Source organism: Drosophila biarmipes, chromosome 3L (genome assembly GCF_025231255.1).
Source record: "Drosophila biarmipes strain raj3 chromosome 3L, RU_DBia_V1.1, whole genome shotgun sequence".
Classification (NCBI taxonomy): domain Eukaryota; kingdom Metazoa; phylum Arthropoda; class Insecta; order Diptera; family Drosophilidae; genus Drosophila; species Drosophila biarmipes.
Window position 1 is genome coordinate 5,070,221 of NC_066613.1, and position 22,970 is coordinate 5,093,190.

General features: G+C 44.1%; 4 protein-coding genes across 6 annotated transcripts; 1 reads left to right on the forward strand and 3 right to left on the reverse strand.

Moving 5' to 3' along the window:
* Positions 1–196: 196 nt before the first annotated feature.
* On the reverse strand, positions 197–4,590 carry LOC108030836 (solute carrier family 22 member 3). Of its 2 annotated transcripts, none has more exons than XM_050885943.1 (6): positions 4,480–4,590; positions 3,810–4,091; positions 3,642–3,745; positions 1,388–2,163; positions 1,121–1,302; positions 197–1,066 (listed from the first exon to the last, which is right to left on the reverse strand). In XM_050885943.1, exons 2-6 carry the CDS (start codon positions 4,047–4,049, stop codon positions 890–892), a joined length of 1,479 nt encoding a protein of 492 aa, XP_050741900.1. In that variant the 5' UTR covers positions 4,050–4,091; positions 4,480–4,590; the 3' UTR covers positions 197–889. The 2 variants fall into 2 exon arrangements, with proteins under 2 accessions (XP_050741900.1, XP_016959450.1); XM_017103961.3 differs by lacking the exon at positions 4,480–4,590 and adding an exon at positions 4,092–4,461 and having other exon boundaries at positions 203–1,066; positions 3,810–4,038.
* An 11-nt stretch (positions 4,591–4,601) lies between these two features.
* On the reverse strand, positions 4,602–11,963 carry LOC108030835 (uncharacterized). 2 transcript variants are annotated; one of them, XM_017103959.3, is made up of 7 exons: positions 11,808–11,963; positions 10,004–10,322; positions 7,951–9,949; positions 7,310–7,714; positions 5,794–7,249; positions 5,574–5,667; positions 4,602–5,520 (listed from the first exon to the last, which is right to left on the reverse strand). In XM_017103959.3, exons 2-7 carry the CDS (start codon positions 10,311–10,313, stop codon positions 5,180–5,182), a joined length of 4,605 nt encoding a protein of 1,534 aa, XP_016959448.1. In that variant the 5' UTR covers positions 10,314–10,322; positions 11,808–11,963; the 3' UTR covers positions 4,602–5,179. The 2 variants fall into 2 exon arrangements, with proteins under 2 accessions (XP_016959448.1, XP_043950744.1); XM_044094809.2 differs by lacking the exon at positions 11,808–11,963 and adding an exon at positions 11,125–11,141.
* A 558-nt stretch (positions 11,964–12,521) lies between these two features.
* On the forward strand, positions 12,522–15,794 carry LOC108030874 (DNA polymerase eta). Its single transcript, XM_017104029.3, has 3 exons — positions 12,522–12,997; positions 13,053–13,549; positions 13,609–15,794. The coding sequence occupies exons 1-3, from the start codon at positions 12,566–12,568 to the stop codon at positions 15,353–15,355; spliced, it is 2,676 nt and encodes an 891-aa protein (XP_016959518.2). The 5' UTR covers positions 12,522–12,565; the 3' UTR covers positions 15,356–15,794.
* A 25-nt stretch (positions 15,795–15,819) lies between these two features.
* On the reverse strand, positions 15,820–19,805 carry LOC108030875 (solute carrier family 22 member 3). Its single transcript, XM_017104030.3, has 5 exons — positions 19,422–19,805; positions 19,091–19,334; positions 17,160–17,263; positions 16,148–17,099; positions 15,820–16,085 (listed from the first exon to the last, which is right to left on the reverse strand). The coding sequence occupies exons 1-5, from the start codon at positions 19,640–19,642 to the stop codon at positions 15,885–15,887; spliced, it is 1,722 nt and encodes a 573-aa protein (XP_016959519.1). The 5' UTR covers positions 19,643–19,805; the 3' UTR covers positions 15,820–15,884.
* Positions 19,806–22,970: the final 3,165 nt, after the last annotated feature.

Below are 22,970 nucleotides of genomic sequence, written 5' to 3' on the forward strand. Positions count from 1 at the left end.
CACGATTTTTTAAGACCGAAAATACTAGAATTAGGCACCTTTCGGCCTTCAATAAAGTATTAATTATTATTCTTATATACTAAGAACAAAAACGATTTAATGATAAAATAAGAGAGTTGCAGGCATGATTTACGAATAATAATTATTAAGTCAATATACCTATATTTTGAAATTAAACTGTACTTTTATTAAGAGCTGATAGAAGAAAAAGAATTTGAAACTGAAATAATCGAGATATATTTAAATAGCAATAATAGTTTCCGACTTGCCGCTTACGACCGTTACTGAGTAATTAATGCGGCTTATAGACAGAGCACATTCAGAATAAACAGTTGGCAGATTTTGAAATTCCAAAATGTGCTCAATGTGAGATCGATCTTAATTCAAGGCTGTTTGTACTTGCTTTTAGCACGGTGTTTTTCCCTGTGTAAGAAAGGCGTATACTAACAAACATTTTGTTTTTTTTTGCCTTGTTATGTACCAACCATTAGATGTTAATCTGACAGAGTAATAGGTTACGTTATTAATAAGATTCTACATTAAAGTCAAGTGCGTGCTAAGCAAAATCCGTTTGTTTAGTTGGGTTCGAAACTTATGATAAGTGCTTTTAAATTTTAAACCCAATGAATTTTAAAATTTTTGGTATTGCAAATCAAAAAAATCTTTATATCTAAAGTTTCAAAATAACTTATTGCTTACTCCACCACAGACATCGACTGAAAATGTATATTGCAACCTAATTAAATTTGCAGCGGAACTGTGCTCTTAAATTTCAAAAATGTTTATTGTCCAATACCGACTTGCAGGCTTGGTGGTCATAAAAATCCACACTCTCCGATGTCTCTGAACACCTATGTATACTGTCGACGCGGTAAGGGCTCGATTTAAATTAGGCAGCACTTTTTGATACTTTTTCCCTAGGTATACTCTTGTCCAGGGCACGTGCCTCGGCCAGCGTGGTGGGCAACACCTTGTTCGTTGTCTCCGGGAAGAACAAAGCCAGTCCCGAACAGGTGAATCCAAATAGGGCAAAGAGTAAATGAGGAGCATACTCATAGTGCGCGATCTACAAGAAGATGTTGAGTGAAACTGAGGGGATATACATCAGTAGGTCACTGACCAGAAGAGTGGTTTGGGGTGCTAGCATAGATCCGAAGCGGCCAACACTGGAGCAGAAGGATAACATGCTGTTCCTGCAGCTCGTGGGAAAGATTTCAGAGGTGAAGAAGTACAGGATCATAAAGCTTCCTGTGGAGGTCATCTTTGCCAGGAAATAAAGTGTCGAAGAAGCCACAGGGTACCCTATTTGGGGAGCATTGATAAATACATTTCACTTAGACATCCGCTTCGAGGGATTCCATCAGGCCCGGACCTATACCGTACTTACCTTCATCCGTGGCAGCCACTGCTAGGAGGAGGGCTGCATAAGTGAATTGGCAGGAGCTGAAAGCCCAGCGCCGTCCTATCCAGTTCATAAGTGTGGTGGCCATCAGAATACCAGGCAGCTGCATGAGCCCCGTCATGCTGAAGTTCTCAAATTTGCTGCCACTTAGTTGGGCGGAGTTTAGGCTCAGGCCCAAGGCGACTAAGGTGTGGGTGAACCACACGAAGCAGCACAAGGCGGTGCGACCGCCCAGGGACTGGAATATCTGACGGACACTGTATTGGCCCCCGGGGGCGGAAGACTGGGCAACCAGTAGGCGGTTTGAGCGAATCAGATCGCTGAGCTTCTTCTCCGACAGGACCCTTCGGTTCACCCGCGCCACTCTCCTCAGCGTGGACTTGGCATCCAGCTCCTTCGACTGGCTGAGCAGCCACCGCACGCTCTCTGGGAGCAGACAGACGAAGGTCAAGTGCAGTAGGGCGGGTGTATATAGCACCCGTAGAAAGACTCGCCAGTCTCGCAGGTAGTTGGCCAGGTAACCCATGAAGGCCTCTGCGAGGCCGTACGTTAAGCTAATCACGGTGGCGGCCACTACGCGGTGCTTCGGACCCACTAGCTCCACGGCCAGCAGAAAAGCTGTGGGGAAGAGGGTGCTACCCACTGCCATGTCCAAGAACTCCAGGCTCAGGAAGCTGTAGTACTCCGGCGCGTGGGAGCGAGCCAGTCCTGCAAACGAGCTGAGGATTCCTGCGATGACCAATATGGATTTTCGACCATAGCTACACACCAAGAAAATAAAGGAAACCTCATTGAAAATGTATAAAAAGCGCCCAATGCTTGTCTTTTAATTATTATTTTAGCTCTTTAAATTATTTCAGAAATATATGTAAATATATTTTCATTTATCTGTAAAATTTTTAAAAGTTGTATTAAACATTTAGAGTGAATGGCATGATTCTAGTAGTATTTTTATTTTATTATTACGGAGACATTGCAGGATAATTTTATTCTAAAGAAACGATTTGAATCAAGAAAGGAAGTTATACCATTGCAGTTATAAGCAAAATTCAACTTTAGTAACACCATGTGAAATTTTTAAAGATTATTGCTGACTTCAGTGATTCATTTCATTCCTTTTTTCAGACCATTTTTATACATCTATATGTCAGAGTAGTCCGAATATAAAAAAATATATTCCCATTATTATAAGATAAAATGTCAAAAAACCCCAAAGCTATAATTTGTTTCATAATATTTTCCCACCAATTTCCCGATCGTTCCTATGAAATTTAATTCGAAATTCAAAACTAATAAAAAATTGTTATTTCAAAGCTTAGAAGGTTATATGTCAAAAAGCACCAAAGCTATACTTTATTTCATATTATTATAGCTATGACAGCTATATGATATAGTCGTCCGATTTTGATAAAATTTAATTCAAAATTCAGAACTAATTAAAAAATGGTTTTTCTAAGCTTAGAAAGTTGTATATTAAAAAGCACCGAAAATATAATTTTTAAAAAATTTTTTTCCCCGATAGTTCCTGTGGGAGCTATAAGATTTAGTTGTCCGGCTAATTTCGACTTTATACTACCTGCAAAAGAAAGAAGACTTTTGGGAAAGTTTCAGCCCGATAGTGTTTAAACTGAGAGACTAGTTTGCGTAGAAAAGGCCGGACAGGCGGTCAGACGATCGGACAGACGACTATGGCTGGATCGACTCGTCTAGTCACGCTGATCAAGAATATATATACTTTATGGGGTCGGAAACGTTTCCTTCACTGCGTTGCAAACTTCTGAATGAAATCATTATACCCTCTGCAAGGGTATAAAAACACTTTGATATTGTCTTTTCGATTTTATTTTTTAAGGGGTCCTAAGGTAACTGATCTTTTTTGGACACCTAAACAAAGGGGGGCACTTTGGAAGCTCTGATAATAGGTCTTTGTTGTTCACACAATTTTTATCTTCATATTTAAACACCTTTGGTCGGATTTCAAACGTGTTGTGAATTACAATTTTTTTCCAATTTGCTTCATACTTAAGCGAAAACAGAAAACAACTTTGGCAAGCATTACAAAGTAAAAACAGTTTGCCAAGTTTCATGTCAATGGCTTCCACACTGCTCAAAATTTCTTCAAAAACATCAAAGCTTTCTAGGGTTTATGTTGTTTCAACACTTATTAGTCATGCTAAACGGAAAGCCTGCTTCAGATGATTCAGTGTCAAAAATAAATAGTTCTTTTTATTCAACATACCGATCGGCTAGATAACCGCCCAGAGGAATGCCCACGAACTGTCCTATGTTGTTGACTGTGCCCACCATCGATAGCTTCCACTTATCAGCGCAGAAAATGCCAAACTGTTGAAAAGGAGGTGTGCACCAAGATATCGAATCAATAGGTGTATATTAGCTCCGAACCTACCTCACTGGCAATCGTATTGTCGTCGTTCCTCAACTTAAAGCCCGCATCGCAGTCGACCCGTTGAGTCGAATTAAAACTGCTGGCGTTGCACGAAGATTCACCCATTAGATCCGATCTTACGGCGAAGTGCTGGCACTGATCCCAGTTCCCGAGGCGTTGCGGGGTAGTGAAGTTGAGAAAGGCTTCGTCAAAGCTGGTGTCCAAGCCATCGCACTGAGTGATTTTGCATCTGAGGAACATGTTCGTCTAAAGATGGCGATACCAAAATGAAAGTGACCCCACCTGTGGGAAACATCGCCGGCTGTGAATACGAAGGAAATGGAGTAAAATGCGTTGCAGATGATCGGCAGGCAGAGCAAAAGGTAATTGATGATCTGGAAACGACCGCACTGGCCGATCTCAACGATGATCGCGTCCAGCTGGCTCTCCTCCGTCGACATCGGTGGGTCCGAAGCATCCAGTCCGGGTCTGGGCTTCTTTGGAACCACCTCCAGTGTGGGTTGCGGTTTGGACATGCTGCTGCCGATATCGCCGAGCGCCGCCATGTGACTGAATCCGGCTTGGAAAGCCGCGCACTCGACGCCTGACGCCCTTAATTGGCTAAGTTATTCACGGCGGAGAGATCTGTCCTCGAGCAGTTCCCCGGTCGCTTTTTCACACGTTCAATTACCTAAGCACGCCCACTGAAACCCGGATTTAATTGCCGGATTAAGTAACGGCGATGAACGGCTCAAACGCAGTCTTTTCTTAAGACATGCAGGTGAATAAACTCCAAGCTTATCACGAACACTATTTGTGCATTGTAATGCAATTATGCTTTTATTATTCAAATTCAATGAAAGAATTAAAAATATCACTTGATCTTGTTTTTGTCGAAAGAGAATGTGCTTGGGTGTGAGTAAATAAGGGGACTAGAAATCTAATATTTATAGAGTACAACTACTTTAAGGTTTCTAAAGCTTAATTCAAAGGAAACTTGGGTTAACATTGCGTACGAATACAAATACAGGTAGAGAGGAGGTTTCCTAGTTGCTACTGTTCATAAATCTGCTTTAATATGGCGACTACCGCATAAATGCGGGACGAGCTAGTTATTTTTACAACCTGCTGCTCCGGAGTTCATCCCCGTCAGCTTAGCTCAATAAATCATTTCAGTTCCGAATGTTGCGCTTTGTGTCAAACAGAAATATCAATAAATTATGCCTCTTTACGGATGTGTCCTAAAACTACAAAATACGTGTCGACCAATTTGTAGAGTAGAAGCAAAGCTTTCCGTGCTGACTACTTTGCTACGTAAATATCAATCAACCTTATCGATTTTCAATATGATTACTTTCTCTTAAACAAGTTTAACGTGGAATGTAGACCGACTACAGGTTGTACATGGGATTGCTGGTAGCGTCAAACAGCTGCGTTCCCGTGGACTCGATCATGGACCTCAGGGCAATGCTTCTTTGCTTGGCCACCGCCTTGCGAAGCGTTAGCTCGAACACATTGTCTTCGTCTATGTTGTCCATCGGCAGGTGATTCCTGTGACCCTCCTTCCGGTCAGGAGTTTTAAACACGAGCTCCTCATGCTCATAAAGCACACATGTCTCTGCAAATTCCGTGGCAAAGTACTGCGCCGTGTTCCGATTTTGAATCACTTCGCTGGGAAAGCACTGCAGAAGTTCTTCAAAGCTCAGCTCTGCCACAAGGTTATTCAGTATCTCTGCATTTTACGATAATTATTTTAAGCATTTTAATGTAGTGTCTTTTACTAACCCGTAATGTTTTCCTTCCAGTTGGGCAGGGCTTCCTGCTTGCTGAGAATCTTCCTTAAGAGACTCTCCCAGTGCTTGGGCGTGAAACCGCAGGACTGCAAGAAAACAGGAACAAGTGAACATCATAACTATCTGGCTTAATATAAACTGTGATGCAAATGCAAACAACATTTGTATTGCAAGGTCGTCGGAATTTCGATTAGTTGTAGACTAGCTCTTACCTTTCCATACTGCCACAAAAAAGCAGGACAGAAACTAAGCAAGTAGTTTATTGCCAAGTTCTTGGGCAACACGATGACCAAGAAGCTGTCGATGCCTATTAGATGTGGCGTCTTTTGTATGAAGGCAAGAAACTCCGATATAATCTCTCGATCCACCTTGGTTGAGGCTAACAGACTCTGAATCTTTAAGGTGAGGGTCAGCAACTCGTTATGCCAACTGAGGAAGCGGACCTCGAACTCGCCTTCGTCCTTGTTCGGATAGCTGAAGTCGCTGCGTTCGAAGGGCGGAAGGCGGTTTAGGTATTGCGGTCGGTCCAGCAGGCAGGGAATGGGGCGTATGTAGCTTTTGATGTGCCGATCATACTCCTCGCCCTCTGGCAGCTTATAATCGGGAATGAAGGGCACATAAATAAGCTTGTCCGCCAGCTGATCATTGGGATTTTTTACGATCGGCTTGGGGCAGTAATTCGGAGCCATTCCCACCATGTAGGAAATGCATTCCATACGCAGGTTCATAAACTCCTCCCGGCTCGTCTGTTGCTCCACGTCCGCTGACTGCAGGTCCGTAATAAGATCACTCAGAGCCTTTAGCCGGCCCATGTACATGCGAAACAGGATTTTGAGACCCTTGAGATTCGTGGCAGCAACATCGCCATCAGCTAGGGGCTGTGAGAGCGAGGCATTTGAGTTCCGCTTCTGGAAGGGCGAAGACTGTTGTTCCTGCAGCTGGTCGTAGACGATACGCTGCTGCCTGCCACTGATGGAGAGGCTCGCCGATCGCTCCTCGTGCGCTGAACTGGCGCAGGAGCTAGAAAGTGACTGGGCGTCCGCCTCGCTGTGCAGCGAGGGAGCCCGCGAACTGCTGCACTCCTCGTCGTAGTCGTCATCCAGTTGTGGCGGCGTTTGCGACCGAATCTCATGGGGTTGCAGCGACGAGCTCACGTCGTAGAGATCGTAGAAGTACACCTGTAGAATGTTTACAAACACCTTCTGCGAGGTCTGGTAACCCTTCTGACCAATGTGCGAGGCGATGTAGTTAAGGAACAACTGCAGAATCACATCCAGCGTCAGGCTATGCTCAATGCAGAGCGCATGGATAAAGGCGTCGCTAATAGCTTCTATCAAAGCTGGTTGCTCGTTGGCTAGCAGAATCGTCTCGCAAAAGTCCGAGAAAGATACTATTGTACTCGGAGTTGGAGCACCGAGCGCAGAGGGCTTGCTCCTTCCACCTATTCGTCTGGTTTTCTTAAGCCTCGAACCTAACGACAGGGACTCAGCCTGATGCTGATGGCGTCGCTGATAGATCACAGTACTGTCGTCGAACAGAACATTCTTATGCCTTATCAAGGCAGTGGCCAGGGTGCGTCTAGTAGACTTTGAAATGATCTCTTGAGCCAGCAAATAGTTTGACATTCGGCAGGCGGTTACAGCCAGCAGCAGATTTTCATCGGGAGATCTGAAGTATTCCAAAATTATAATGTTAGGCAGCCTTTTCCGGGAAGATTAATTTACTTACAGCTTGTTTAAATACTTTAGATAGTTTATCAGCTCTCCACTCATGGAATCTGCCACAACTGGAGAAATCAGCATTATTTGAGGAATCTCCAAAGGTGCATGTTTAATAAACATGTTAAGGAACTCCAGCGATAGGGGAACCTGTTTGTAGCCTTGTTGGATCACCCTAGCTGGTGTAAAGAACGGACGAACTGTCTGATTCAGAAAGGCCGATTTTAAGCGATCTGTCCCGAGACTAACCAGAAACAGCTTAACCGTGTATATCAGTCCCGCAAGGTCACAGGTGTCCACGCTCTCATTGCTGACCATAAAGTTATCTATGTAGTTGTTAAAAATGTCTACTAAATGAAGCTGGCACATTCTGTAGAACCCTGTGGCTTGAAGATAAACTTCCTGCTTGCTGGACCTGTGAAAAATAATATAAATTAAACGTTTCTGGGCGCAAATGTGTTTCTTTGTGAACCTATCACTCCTGAATGTCAGACATTTTAGCTTAAACTCTGTGAAAATGAAAGAAAATATATAAATGGAAAGTAAATTTCCAAAGGAATCTGCAAAAAACATTATAACACTACCAAAAGTTTTCGAATCTAACTATATGTATGCCAGAATATTTTTATAAACAATATACTTCTTCCATACCGTATTGAGAAGTCTGCCAGCTTTCTGCAGTTAGCCGCAAACATATTCCGAAGCAACAGCTCCCGTTCTGAACCCAAGCGCTCGCCCTGTATTGTGAGACTCAGTCGCAACATGACATGTGCCTCCTCCATGAGATCATAGAAGTTGCAACTACTCGCACTGCGATAAGAGTCCGCAATGCCCTCCAGATCCTCGATGACGCATTCCACTCGAGGCACTTCCAGGTTGTACAGCGTCCACTCGTTGGCCACGGTCGACGATTGGGCTGCACTGCTACTTCTTAACAGGCTACTGTGCTTGGCCTTCGCCTCAGCTAACAACCGGGCCGCAATATTTCTCTTAACAGCCACCACTTGGCTACCAGGCACCTCTCCCATGCTCCGCCGCTTGTGGTAATCCAGAGCTGAATTCGTGATGAGCACTAGCTGCTCCCGGTTTACACACATAAACTGAACGTGCATAAAGGCGGCCAGACCAACGACTGCGATGGGCGAACTCACGTCAGGGGATGATTCCTCCGGAAACAATCCGCCAATCGAGGGATACTCGAAGCGATTGTGAAAGAGCTTGTGCCCGATCCGCGAGGTGTGAGTCTCCACGGACTCGGAGGTCACCGCATACACTACGTAGTCATTAATGTGGACCTGGATGACAGGAGCCGTGAAGCTGTAACAGGCGACTGGCTTTTCGTTTTCACTGTACCATTTTCCTTGGGCGGAGAACTGATACAAGAAGCCGTCCACACTGCTAGCTACGAGGAGGGCGTGCCCCATGCACCTCTGATGCTGAGATGACTTGAGAGTCCTCCGGTTTACGTGCTTGAAGGTGGTCACCGCACTGGGCACCTGCTGATTGCCCATGTCGTACTCGTCGTCCTCTTGATCCACTCCCTGGCTGCTCCTTTGGTAGATGGCTTTAAGGTCCATGCAGCGAAGAATATCTAGTACTCGCGGCTGGTTTTCGGAGGTCTTCATACAGATCTGCAGCAGTTTTCGCACGTCATATTGCACCGAGGCATCATCCAGATGACTGCCACCGGCGATGCCTCTTACATTCATGGCCTTGGCCTCATTGACGAGCTTGATTTTTATGTCTGCGGCTCGCTGGGGGCTAATTGTGATATCCTGGTTGTCTTCCTGACCCTTTCCTGATCCGAAGTCACTCTCATCCCACTGAGAGCGCAGTTCGGGCTCGAATTCCCTGCCGTATGCGTTGTTTACTAGCTTGGCCACATTAAAGTCCAGCGGTGATCGTCCAGGCAGGGCTCCATTCAAGATCACCTGTGCTTTTCCACTACTCGTCGACTGTAGGGAGTCACTTTCGCAGCTCTGCTGGCTGTGGCTGGAACTGACCACGCCACCGCCAACACCACTAGCACTAGCCTTGCTGCCTAGGCTTAGTGATTCTGATAATGGCTCGTCCACGGCACCGTAATCGTTGTCCAAACAGCTCACATCCTGCCCCCCACTTGCCCTGCTCGCGAGTGCATCCACCACCTTGAAGGCCACGCAATAACGATGACTAAGGCAAGCGATCACGTTCTCCGCCAGACAAAGGCGCACTGGAACGAAATTCAGCTGCACGAAGAATTTGAAGGGCAGGAAGTCGATAAAGGAGAATCTGGGCTGGGTGTTCTCATGGACGCACTGGGTGTACTCGTACAGGTAGATCCTGTCTCGGCTGCTCACGATGATATTCCCGGACGTCTGGCAGCACTGCACCAGCTCCGGCGGACTGCGCAACGGCAGCTCAATTACATCAATGCTCTCCACCAGCGGCGTCTTGGGCGTGGTCATCGAGGCTATCCGGATGGTGATGGGCAACTCGTTAAGCCGGCTGTCTGGGAACTTCCAGAAGTTCGCGTAGATGCGTACGAACATCTTGGTGTCGTCCTCGGAGCAGACCGTATTGCTGTTGCTGCTCGAGGTGCAGCTGATGGTAGAGGAGGAGTGCACCGGACTGCCTGCCTGCTCTTTCTCCAGGGTGAGCAGGTATTTGCCTGTGGGATATCCGGCTTTAGTTGCTTTTCCGGGTTATATCATTTTAAACTCACCAGCTTCACAGTAAATCAGTTGCACAACCTCGCCCACCGTGGCCAGCGTGCTTCTACTTGGCGTTTTTTCATCGCCTCCGGTGCTAGACGCCTGTGCGGCCGCCTCGATGGGTTGTCCGTCCTCAGGGGGCGCTCTACCCGGGTCCTCCGACTGGGGCTGCTTGCCCGCTATGTCGTAGATCTCGATGAACTGCTCCGCACTGCTGATGGCTATGCGATTGTTTCCGATAAGACTGGCCGCCAGGATTTCGCCGTTTAAGGCGTATGTCTGTTGCCTGGCAAAGTTGTAGGCCTGCAGGATCTTCACCATGGTGCTTCACTGGAAAGAAGATCAGGAAACTTTTTCACTGCGATGTTCCACAATTACAGACTACGCCCTCGGTTGAATGGAGTGACTTCATCGCCGGACGTACACAGACTGATGGCCTCACCGCGAATCAGTCGCTAGAGCACAGAATTCTCCGGCAGCGCGGGAGGCAGAGAAAGGGGCAGAAGTCCGATTGAGAATGGGTTGGCGAACCGCTTAGCGGGGGCTCCGGCAAGTGGTTCTTGTTTGGGCATGTGAACCATTAGCATAATTGTGGGCTTATGCTAGGGCTAAGGCAGAAGTCCGATTGAGAATGGGTTGGCGAACCGCTTAGCGGGGGCTCCGGCAAGTGGTTCTTGTTTGGGCATGTGAACCATTAGCATAATTGTGGGCTTATGCTAGGGCTAAGGGAAGCGATAGGCCCTACACAAACGGAAGTAATTAACTCTAAATAGCGTCATAGCTGTACTTTTAAGTTGCTAGTGAGATATTTTAAAAATGTGCTGCAATTTTTTGAAAAGAGACAATAATAGTTCTTATGTTGTATGTTTAAAGACCTTTGGTCATTTATTATAATTCTTGGTTTGGCAAGCTTAAGGTCAATGATTGGTTAAGTATTATGACACAACGAAGACTTTAAGTTTAGTTACACAGAACCAGAGCATGAATATAAATAACTTATTTAAAAAGAATCGCGAAATCTATAAGCACACGATTTCTATAAAGAACTTCCCGACATAACATATAAGGCATGGTTTCCATACTTCTAATAATATTTGTGTCACCCGACACCAAAAACCAGAAATCCACCTACTTTTGCGTGGCATTGAGACCACAACAGTTAAGTGCTGCACCTTCACTTCCGGTGGGATTCCTGCGTGTCCTACGCCTCGGCCATAAAGTAAACAGACAAGAAATTAGGTCACAACAGTATACAAAAACACGCCCTTCCTGACCTATACCACCCACTACGCCCGTGCTGCGCTTTAAGAACCACTTGAAGTGGGTTGGGCCCGCGATTCCGACTCCAATTCCGACTGGCCCTTCGTGAGTTAGCCTAGTTAAGCCGTTGGATATACGCTGGACATACACTCGGCGCATCAATCAAAACAGCCGGCAAAGAGGTGGGAAACGCGTGGGGCCGGAAATAGACCCGTTCGCCGGGGACATTTATTTCTGGTCGCTTGGTCGAATCAATAAATCCAGCAATCTAATCCGTGCGTTAACATCAACCCAAATAGATTTTCGGAACGGAAAAACCAGGAAGGGAATTCGGAAGAGGTGGGTGGGGGAGTTGGCTCGGGATATGTGTATGTATGTAAATTGCATTTTGGCAGCGGCATCCGGAGAAAAATCAATAGTGTAGCAGTTCTCTTGAAAGTGGCACTACCGAACTCAGGTAATCATTTTAATGGTTTAGCATTTTAAGTTTTAGTTGAAATGTTCTATACAGGAAAACAGATGGTTTTCAGTTCTTGTGGAAAGGAATTTGTTTACCACTTGGGATTGCGCTGTTGTCCCGGCAATTTTATTAATTTTAAACTAGCGGTTTCTCTTCCGCAGACATAAATCTTAAGGCCGGACCGGACATTATAATATATCCCCGTTTGTTTATGGTTTTTCCGAGTGAGAAACAACAATAATCAAAATATATTCAACTAAGTGTGGACAAGTTTTGATTGCTGACAAATATACCGAAACCGGATAAACTAAGAAGTAGTATTTTTGGGCATGAAAAACTACATCAGACTGCAAAATATTAAAATAGGACGATCGTTGTATTACCCTTTATATGTAATTTGATTACGATTTTTGAAATAAACGGAAACACTAGCATTCCATATAAGGCATTTCTTCCTGCACATCTAAAAGTTTCTGCTGAGAGTTTGATTTCTTGTGTGAATGAAATATAAGCTACTTTTTTAACATATTATTGGCTGTCTACATAAATTGTTACCAAGGAGAGAGTGTCAGTCAAAAGATTACGTGATTACGTGAACCAAATTATAAAAACCAACAAAACTATATATGATAACTTAACAATGAAATGCGTGGAGTTGAATTTAAAAACTGCAAAATAAATAAATATGGATATATTTTTCGCAACAGCAGCTTCGGATATTATCCTACAACCAGAATTTGGTGGAAATATACATTTTGTATTTTTCTATATTATATGGTATTTTAAAAAGTCCCTGGCACGGTCTTACTACTGGCGCGCAGTGCAATTTCGCCCAATAATACGAAATGAAACCATGACCAGCGCGCGCAGCCATGTCAGTATGCAAAACAAGTACGACCGCGTGGTCTTGCTGGTGGACATGGACTGCTTCTTCTGCCAGGTGGAGGAGAAGCAGCAGCCCGAGTATCGCAACCGTCCCCTGGCCGTGGTTCAGTACAATCCGTGGCGGGGGGGCGGCATCATCGCGGTCAACTATGCGGCTCGCGCCAAGGGAGTGACGCGCCATATGCGCGGCGACGAGGCCAAGGACCTGTGCCCGGACATCGTCCTCTGCCAGGTGCCCAATATCCGGGAGAAGGCCGACACCAGCAAGTACCGCGATGCCGGCAAGGAGGTGGCCAACGTGCTGCAGCGCTTCACGAAGCTCCTGGAGCGCGCTTCGGTGGACGAGGCTTACCTGGACATCACGGAGACCGTGAACCTGCGTATGCAGCAGATGCAGAGCGTAAGCTGCCCACAATCAGTAGAATGCATTTCCTTATCCTTTTAACTTATTGCAGGGCGACTTTGCTCTGCAGCCCCAAGAATTGGTAAACACATTTGCGGTAGGCTACCCAAACATCGGCGACTACGTTAACAAGATCACCACCCGTTTCGCAAATCCCTACATGGATGACGAACGCTTCCAGATGTCCTACGACCAAAACGACCTTCCCGCCGTCCGCCAGAGCGACATTCGATTGTTGATCGGTGCCTCTGTGGCCGGTGAGGTGCGGGCGGCTGTTAAGAAGGAGACCGGATACGAGTGCTCGGCAGGCATAGCACACAACAAGATCCTGGCCAAGTTGGCAGCCGGCATGAACAAGCCCAACAAGCAGACCATTCTACCACTGGCGGAGACCGCTGGCCTGTTCGATTCCTTGCCCGTGGGCAAGATCAAGGGACTAGGAGGCAAGTTCGGCGAGGTTGTGTGCGAAACCCTGGGCGTTAAGCTTTTGGGCCAGGTAGTCAAGTTTACGGAGGCCGAGCTGCAGCGCAAATTTGACGAGAAGAATGGGTGCGAAGCATAACTGGTGACGGACCCTGTTCGGAGTAATTTATACCTTATTATTACAGTACTTGGCTGTTCAACATCTCTCGCGGCATCGACCTGGAGGCAGTGACTCCGCGCTTCTACTCTAAGAGCATTGGCTGCTGCAAAAAGTTTCCAGGTCGGAACAACATAACGGGTTTGAAAACCCTTCAGCACTGGCTGGGCGAGCTTTCCTCTGAGATAAACGATCGTCTTGAGAAGGACTTAATTGAAAACAATCGCAGGGCCAAGCAGATGGTGGTGCAATACGTGCAGGACATTGACGGCGAGGAAGTGGCAAGCTCCCGCTCAACAGCTCTCAAGGATTACGACCAGGAGTCCATCGTAAAGTATGCCCTGGACCTAATTAAGGCCAACACCAAGACGTTTTTGCGTGCCGGTAGCGAGTCTGCCCTTAACAACGCAATCAAGTTCCTTGGCATTAGTGTGGGTAAATTTGAAACCGTTTCTAGTGCCCAGAATAAGTTGCAGGAGATGTTTGCCAACCAGGCTGCCAAAAAGCGTAGGGTCAGCGGGGAAGAGCCAATTCAACCTCCCAAGGTTCAGATGGAAAAAAAGCCCAAGCAGACGGAGGAGTCAAAGATGAAGATCTTTTTCGCCAACTATCTACAAGGGTCCAAGAAAGAGGAGACAAAACCAGATGCCAATAACACTTTGCCTGCTCAAGCTGCGCCAAAGAAAACGTTTGTCGAGGAGTACAAGCAGAAGCTTCATGAGACCGCAAAGTTAAAAGCGAACGCCGAAAGAACGGTTTTCACCTCAACACCTCCGGAGTTTAAAGAAAGCTTCTTTTCCAAGTACCTTAAGCAACAAAGACAGACGAGGCAGCAAGAGGTGGAGGCAGATGGTGAGGACTCTTCTGATTTGCAGGGCTTGGCAGAGGAACTGGATACCATTGAGGCTAGCAACACAAATGATTTCGATGAAGACACTGAGGAGGAGACGGAGCTAACTGGTAACATCCACAAATCAGTAAATAAAGAACAGACATTTTCCCCCAAAGCCTTGCTAGGGGATCACCAAATACCAACTAAAACACCAAAGGAACTCTCTACTTCCGAAAATGCTAGTATAGAGCATCCAGACCTAACAAAGCTTCTTCCTCTCACTGAAGAAGAACTGCAACCTTCAACGTCGAAGAGAAAGTTTAATGAGCTTGACAGTTCTGCTGGAAACTATAAGGAAAGCTACGCGGAGTTCGCTGTACCCGAGCTCCGGAACGATCTTCTGCCAATGGTCAAATGCGATCAGTGCGGTGCGAACATACCTGACGAAGTGCATTTTCTGCAAACGCACAGAGATCATCACTTCGCCCAGGAACTAAGCCGACAGCTGAGAGCTAACGAGCGTGAGGAGCGAATGCATAGCCTTCAGAAGGTGCCTCCAAAGCCGACGCCTCCCAAGAAAGCTAAGAAGACTAGTGTTTCTAGTGGCATTTCACAACCCTCCGCAAGACCGACTAACAGCATAGCCAAGTTCTTCAGCGTAAAGCCATCTCAGGAGCCTCCGTCCACTGATGCCGAGATGCAGCAGTGCACCGAGTGCAAGGCTTTTTTCAAGTGCGTGGACATGCCGGAGCATCTGGACTACCACGTGGCCAGAAACCTGCAGCGTGAACTAAACCAACAGGATTTGCGCATTCGAACCGCGACTCTTAGCAAGGAGAAGACCTCTCCTGCTCAGTCTAAGAAACAGAAGCTAAACACAACTATTTCCGGTTCCACAAGTGGAACCAAGACGATTGCCCACTTCTTCAGTCAAAGCAATTAATTGCCAACTATTGTACCACACTTAGTATACGTTTTTAGAACCTAAGAAAGCTTAAGCTTAACATACAAAGAGATTTATCCGATTACCTTTCTTTTTTTTTTTTTTTGTTCAAAATCAAACAACACATTGCTCATCATATGCGTATAAATATTTAATTTTTTTTTACATATATCTCAGGTATGAACTTCTAAATCAGGCTCTGGACTGTTTTGTTAAATACACATTTCAAGTTCTACACCAGCCGAGTAAACAATACAACTTTATATTTGTTAATTGTAAATTTATTCACGTTTATAAGTCCGATGGGGAAAGCGAGCAATGGAGCTCACAAACAAGTGTAAAGTATTTTTTAATAGTAGATTTAAGTATCAATGTTGATCATTGCCGTTTCCCGTTCTGTAATAAATATAGCTCGGTGCATTGTTAGTGCTAGAAAATATATATTTTGTTTATTCTTAGAGGTATAACACATTTGAAGATAAATGTCTTTGTATTTTCAGGCTGCCTTAGGATAAGATTATGTTAATGATTACTGCATTTGACTTGCCGCAACGACTAGATCGAGATCCTTGCCCTGAGACGGCTTCTTCTTGACGCCGATGGCATCCGCTTCCTGCACTGTGGTGGGCAGGACGACGTTGGTGGTCTCTGGGAAGAACAGGGTCAGCAACCCGCTAGCGATGGCGGCACCAGCGAAGAGCATGGCGGGAGCACTGGCATAATACTTGGCCTGCGGGGCAGAGAGAAACTTACTTAGATTTAATCGGAGAACCAACTGCATAAGTAACCCACCAGGAGGGGCGTTTGTGGGGCCAACATAGAACCGAACCTGCCCATCATCGAGCAGAAGCTGAGAAGGCTGTTCCTCAGATTCGTGGGGTAAATCTCTGAGGCAAAGAAGTAGAGCACCTGAAAGCTGGCAGTGATTGTAAGCTTGCCAATGAGGAACAGCACCAACTGCAGCACAGGCTGATCCGCGCCAGCGAAGATCGTTCCGATGCAGCAGACTCCACTTGCCAACATCAGGCCGCAGAGGGAGTACCGTCTGCCAAAGCGATCCATGATGAGTAGGGGCATGAAAAAGCCTGGGATCTCCACCAGGGCGATGTAAGCGAAGTTGTTGTACTTGTCTCCGTCGAGCAGAACCACATTGAGGCTCAGTCCGTAATAGACAAGCACGTGCACAATCCAGCAGAGGGAACAGTTGGCGATGCGCCACTTGAAGTTCTTAAAGGCCTCGCGGATGGGAAAGCGGCTCTCCGACGACTGCTGTAACTTGTCCCGATTAGCCAGGACGAGTTTGTCAAGCATGCTCTCCGGCAGCTCGCGCTTGTTGACACTGGCCGCTCGACGCAGGATATTCTTGGCCCGCTCCCCCTTGCCCTGGCTAAGCAGCCAGCGCACGCTCTCCGGAAGGATCCAGAAGTAGGCCAGCAGGATCAGCGAGGGCATGTAGGTGATGCGCAGCAGGATGCGCCAGTCAGGGAAAGCCTTGGCGGACATTGCAAGAAACACCTCGCCCACCGCGTAGAAGACAGTTATCACGCTGCAGGCCAGCACTCGCCTCTTGGGGCCAACCAGTTCGATGCCAATGACAAAGCATGTGGAGTATAGCGTGCTGCTGGTCATGTTGTCCAGGAACTCGAACACCAGGAACCACGCGTAGCTAGGCGAAAAGGAGCGAATCACGCCCAGCACGGCGCCCATTATGCCTCCCAGGGCGATCGAGAAGCTGCGTCCATATCTGGTAACAGGGATTGGGTGTAAGCATGGAATTATGAAAACTAAAATGGGGCCAGCTTACCGATCTGCTACATAGCCACCGATGGGAATGCCGAAGAACTGCCCCAGGTTATTTATGGTTCCGACCATCGATAGCTTCCACTCATCATCGCAAAAAATGCCGAACTACAATAAAACTATTTTTATGATGCAAATCTTATGTTAACCCAAGTCTTGCGATCAACAGTGGATGCGAAGTAAAGTTTTTCATGTTATCCGTTCATATCATTATACCCTTGAAGAGTATTTAACGATTTCAGTCAGACGTTTTGTAAGGCAGTGAAGGAGACGTTTCCGACCCCATGAAGTATATATATTCTTGATCAGCTTCAGCACGTCTGTCCGCCTGTCCGTCCTTTTCTACGCAAGCTAGTCTCTCAGTTTTAAAGCTATCGGGCTAAAACTTTCCCAAAAGTCTTCTTTCTATTGCACGTAGTATATATGTCGGAACCAGCCAGATGGGACAACTATATCTTATAGCTCCCATAGGAACTATCTGGAAATTTTTTTTTTTAATTATGTATTTCCAAATAACATTTTTTAATTAGTTTTTATTATTATTATTATATCATCTAGCTGTCATACGAAAGATCCAACAATGGGTGGAAAAATAATATGAAACCAATTATAGCTTTGGTGTTTTTTTATATAATATTCTATAATATTGGGAATATAATTTTTCATATTTTTAAGAATTTTAAATTAAAATTAATTAATTAATTAATCGGACGACTCTAACATTTAGCTGTAAAAAAAACGGTCAGAGAAATAATAAAATAATGTTTTTTTGTTTTAATATCACTGAAGTCAGCAATAATCCTTACAAGTTTCACATTGTGTTACTAACGATGATTGTTTCTTTTAACTGCAAGGGTATAACTTCCTTTCTTGTTTTCCTTATACATATATTGTTTGAGATCATTACAGTATAACCATTTTAAGACCCACGGTTTATTACAAAATATATAGTTATGTACTACTTCTTTTTTATGCTAATAGGATTCTCGCCCAGTCTTTTTTCCCAAATATTTACACAAATTGTACCCTCGTTCAACTAGAAATATCTTAATCTGCATTTGTTTTTCGTGTTGCAATTGCCCTGCCTGCGTGCCGGGCTTCTGAGGCACTTATCTTTCAGCTACTGTTCTCCCATCAACGCGCCCAATTGTCTGATAAAGAATGTCATCAGTCCACTTAGGAAATAGCCTCCGACTTTGTCATACGGCACATAATCATCTTCTCAAAAGTTTGCACATCAGATGTACCCACGAAAAATATATTTGTTTACTTTATAAGTGGTAAAATTCCTCCATTATTTCCAAATGACTGGCCTAATGTAATAAATTGTGTTTTCCCTTGGACCTTGACAATGGTCTTTCTGTTGATTCAGCTGGCTTACTAGGCGGATACGTGATATTGAGCTCAAAACGTTTAATCGATACGTTTTAAGTTATACGATAACCTACTGCAATCCTATCTTCACTTTTTAGCCCGTTTCAGGCCCCGGCTGAGTGCCTACTATTTGATTAAGATTGTGAACTGCTAGGTAGCTATCAATGAAGTATTTACCGCTCAATTTAGTCATTGAATCGGTAGAACTAGTTACCCTAAAGACCGCTACTGGAAATCGCGTTTCCCTCCTTTTAACTTCAAAATGTTGGAATAATAATATTACTATGACCATGACTTTCTAAAGAAACTAATAAATACCCCAGTAAACTAATTAGCTTCACTTATTCTCTGATATTTTTTGGATTCCATTTTGATTGTTCAAAGATAAGCGATCGTTTGTTGTGATGAAATTATGGGTTTTGACGAATTTGCAGTAAATGCGTTAGTCGGCTGACTTATTAACAAAGTCCAACGTCTGCCAGCGTAAGATTCTAGTATGGCATCGGTTGTCGTAGTACCTGATAACAGCACCCCCAGTGGCGGTGGACCTTTGATACTCACGCTATTCGAAATAGTGACTTCGTTATCGCGAAAGACGAATTCATTTTCGGGGCAGGCTTCCGAAATCGTCGTGAAATGGTCCGGGGTGCAGATGTCCCCTCCCACCGATTGGTTCCAATTGGGCAGTTCGGAGTTGGTGTACCGATTGCAGGCATCCAGATCCTTGCTTTTCTTGGGGATACTCCACTCCGTATGCGACGCGTAGTAGGAGCTCTCTGGCAAATCGCACTCTGCGATGCTGCATCTGCCGGCGAAAAGGAATATCGGAATTAGGGTTTTTGATTCGCTCAACAAAGCCTCTAAAGATCCATTAAATGGCCATTAACTTCACCTGTGCGTCACGGTGGCAGCGGTAAACACATAAGTGACCGAGAACATGGCGTGGAACATCATCGGCAGGCAGATCAGCGCAAATATGATCAACTGGAAGCGCCCGAACTGCCCCAGATGCTTCAGAATGGCGTCCAGGGTGACGTCCTCCGGGTCCTTGGCCGGTGGCGGCAAATGGATCTCCACCGACGCATCTGCGGGTGGCGCTTCGCTGGCTGCCATGTCCAAAACTCTGCCTTCAGGTATTCGAGGGCACAATTAACACACACGTTTTCGGTTTATTTATGCACTCGCGTTGCGTTATTTTCATTTACGGAATCTATATATTTATTTTTACCCACGACGCCGAGCACTTTTGCGATGTGGTGTGTAGGGACCCGCGTCTCGAACTGCGAAAGGCCTGCTGCGATCTCCGGTTGGCGCTGCGGGCAAAGCAATCAACGAGCGGTCACGACAACGAGCAGTCCGTCGACGAGTGGGGAAGATCGTTCCACCGACCAACTGTTGAGCGGAATTGGCGCCTTGATAAGGCGGCCTGTCTCATGGGGCTGCGAGTTTTGGGTAGGCTCGGTGGGAGATTACGCCGTGGTGTGTCGGTGCTGGATTGGCCGCGGTGAAAGTAGACCGCGGAATAGGGCAATACGTAATCAAAGTCCAAGAGACAGGTTTCCTCATCAGACAACTTGAGCTAGAAACCAAATAAACGAACCTAGTCACTCACTAGTCACTCAGTTAGGCACTCCTGTTTACTCGGGATAAAAACGGAGCCCTTTAAATCATCTGTATCAGACTACATTGCTAGTAACATTATTAAGAAAAATGTTTTGTATATAAATGTAACTTAATTAACATTATAAGCCCATTCGGTTTAGAATTTCCCTTCATTTAAATACCGAGATCCCAGGAATCTTTCGTGCAAAAGCATCCATGTTTAACTTTCTGTCGAATTTGACCACTTTCAAGGGTCACGTGCCGCAAACGTGATTGTTCCATAATTTATATTTTATTTCGTTTTCCGATTTGGCCAGTAGCCAAATCATTAGGCGAACGCACTTTAGTTCATATAATAGAATTATATATTTAGATATGTATAACCTATATGTATGGTAATCATCTTCATGACCAGGGCTAAATCATTTTTCATTAATGCAGTGATTCCCATTGTGTTTCCAGTTCCCTTCCCTTAAATGGGCCTATACAGTCACATTAAGTATCTTAATAGCATTATTTAAAAGCGACTTTTTTAAAAGGAGACTTTTAAAAGTCTAAAGTATAGGCGAAATACCCAAGCCAATTTTGTGTCTGTCTGTATACAATGATAAATATATTTGTTTATCATATATTTTGTTTGTTATCTGAAGGATATTTAGAAATCGGGTTGCTAAAGTAATTTGTTTTATTAATTATTAATTGTTTAAATACTTAAAAAAGTGAGCTTCAAAAAACCAATGTTTTTATACCAATAAAAAAGGTTTGAGGGTATTAATTTAACATGCAGATCAATATATTTGTCAAATAGGTATTGTAGAGTATAGTCGTTCGATGTCAAACACTTTTGTTTAAACCTATTAGCATATATACAAATCTATATATATATATATATATTTAAATCGAGTTCGTACTAGTTACGTGTGATTTTCATGCCTTGTCTAGAGTGGTTATAATTTAAGTCAGATGTTCGTAAGCCAATTAAAGATTTTATTACATATATAAAAACGTTATACAGAAAATACCCGCGTAGGAGGGGCTTCCCAGAGGAGTAATTTCTTCGCCCAAAGATTTGTTTTAAAATCTACACAGTTTACTGTTTGTAAAAGCAGTATACATATTATTTAAACAACACACTTAAATATGTAATAGGCGTTAAATTTAAAAATGTTTTATTCATTTAGAGGTATCAGCAATTTTGTTGACAAGTGCAAAAAAATCTAATTAAAAAATGAATTGTATGAAGGCAATATTACGTAATTGTAGTTTTGCCGATTTTCAAACGACACCCCAAATTTAAGTTAATTATTTTATAAAAGTAAACAGTTGACTGCCGCCCCTATGTGTGTCCCCAAACTAGTTAGATTTTATTGAATAATGGGGAAATAATTGCACGGGTGCATGAGCTGGAGAAGTGTAAGGCTGTCAAAATAAAACGTTATTACTTTTTTAGCTTTTTTTGCGGCAATCAAACGCTATTACCTCGTACCTAATCACTAAGTGACTTATGGTCTATATTTGAATTTCTTTTGAAATTCCCCTCTGTCTCTCCCCCTTATTTTGAGTTTCTCGCTCATTTTTTCTCGAAAAAAGTTTGCGCATTGGTTTAAAATGTATATTTTACGTTTTTGAATGTTTTTATGAATGAGCTTGTCGACCTCTTAAACATGTTGTTATCCGTAGTTGGCCTCGTGCCATTCGTCGTTTGCATTGATGAAATCAAAACAATCGGACACCGCGTCGTATACTTATTATAATTCCTCATGGTGTCTGTTCCTTTGTTGAAGAAATTTAATATTAATACCATTCACTTTTGAGAGCCCTCGCATTGCGCACTGAAAATATTTTGTTAATACATAAGCTGTTGCTTGCACGGTTTATATACAAAATATGACCCGTTATCTCTGCCACCCACAACCTTATTAAGTGAAACGACTAGTGCGGTTTGTTTTGAATATATCTAAACACATACCTTTATTTAATGAATTCAAAAATTGTGTTAAATTCTTGTTTTGGTTTCTGTTCTTCTTATCTTGCTCTTCTACACAAGTGGTACATTTTCATGATCAATTTTCTGCATTATTTCCACGATTTTCACACAGATACTTTGTAAGATTGGATCTAGCTCAACGATCTTATGTTTAAGTCTGTGTCTTGCTTCTATTAATTTTCTTATGTTTTAATATTTTTATTCGTTTTTGAAGTAAAAATTTGACTCAAAAACATTTATTCAAAGAACGCAACACATTTACGTAGCTTTCAAAAATCGATCTTGATTTCGTACAATTTCGTTTGGTTGGGTAAACTTGCAGTAATTTCTTGTGTTTGATATGAGTGGTATATGATAACTTATAACTTAGTTTCTTATATGGATTGTTTGATCAACGAAAATATTCTTCGGCGATATAAGCCGTGTATATATATATTTATATATAGGTGTGTATATGAGTTGTGAGTAAATGCGTATGCATCGTTAATAATAATCATAATCAGCTAATCAGTTTAAATAATTTCACTTAATAGCTTCGTTTAACTCTATAAATTCAATTATAATGCACTTAACTTTGCGTGTGACTGTGTGAGGAGTCTGTTGTATTGCACATACTGTATCTGTGAGCTCTTGTTGTCTAATGTTGTGTAGTGTTGTCTAGTGTAAAAGTCGGTTAATCAGAGAAGGCAGTCCCAGAGTTGCGCTCTCCTTATTTCCTCGTCCTGTACCGTTACACCCTGATGGCGATGCCTACTTATGCATGAGAGATGAGTGGTGTGGATGCGTGCGTGTGTGACCGTGTCCTTTCTCGGTTCCTTGCACTCTATGTGGGTCGCACGTACTTACGCATTG

Bases quoted from the DNA above. Each gene is read 5' to 3' on its own strand.
- LOC108030835 (XM_017103959.3), bottom strand. From the start codon at position 10,313: ATGGTGAAGATCCTGCAGGCCTACAACTTTGCCAGGCAACAGACATAC. The intron at 7,715-7,950 runs GTATGGAAGAAG...TATTTTTCACAG, and splicing joins CTGGCAGACTTCTCAATACG to GTCCAGCAAGCAGGAAGTTT. The intron at 5,521-5,573 runs GTTAGTAAAAGA...CGTAAAATGCAG, and splicing joins CTGGAAGGAAAACATTACGG to AGATACTGAATAACCTTGTG.
- LOC108030875 (XM_017104030.3), bottom strand. From the start codon at position 19,642: ATGGCAGCCAGCGAAGCGCCACCCGCAGATGCGTCGGTGGAGATCCAT. The intron at 17,264-19,090 runs GTGAGTATCAAA...GTTTTATTGTAG, and splicing joins AAGTCACTATTTCGAATAGC to TTCGGCATTTTTTGCGATGA. The intron at 16,086-16,147 runs GTGGGTTACTTA...TCTGCCCCGCAG, and splicing joins CCCCACAAACGCCCCTCCTG to GCCAAGTATTATGCCAGTGC.
- LOC108030874 (XM_017104029.3), top strand. From the start codon at position 12,566: ATGACCAGCGCGCGCAGCCATGTCAGTATGCAAAACAAGTACGACCGC. The intron at 12,998-13,052 runs GTAAGCTGCCCA...AACTTATTGCAG, and splicing joins GTATGCAGCAGATGCAGAGC to GGCGACTTTGCTCTGCAGCC. The intron at 13,550-13,608 runs GTGCGAAGCATA...TTATTATTACAG, and splicing joins AAATTTGACGAGAAGAATGG to TACTTGGCTGTTCAACATCT.
- LOC108030836 (XM_017103961.3), bottom strand. From the start codon at position 4,354: ATGGCGGCGCTCGGCGATATCGGCAGCAGCATGTCCAAACCGCAACCC. The intron at 2,164-3,641 runs GTATGTTGAATA...CTTGGTGTGTAG, and splicing joins GGCGGTTATCTAGCCGATCG to CTATGGTCGAAAATCCATAT. The intron at 1,067-1,120 runs GTCAGTGACCTA...ATCTTCTTGTAG, and splicing joins CACCCCAAACCACTCTTCTG to ATCGCGCACTATGAGTATGC.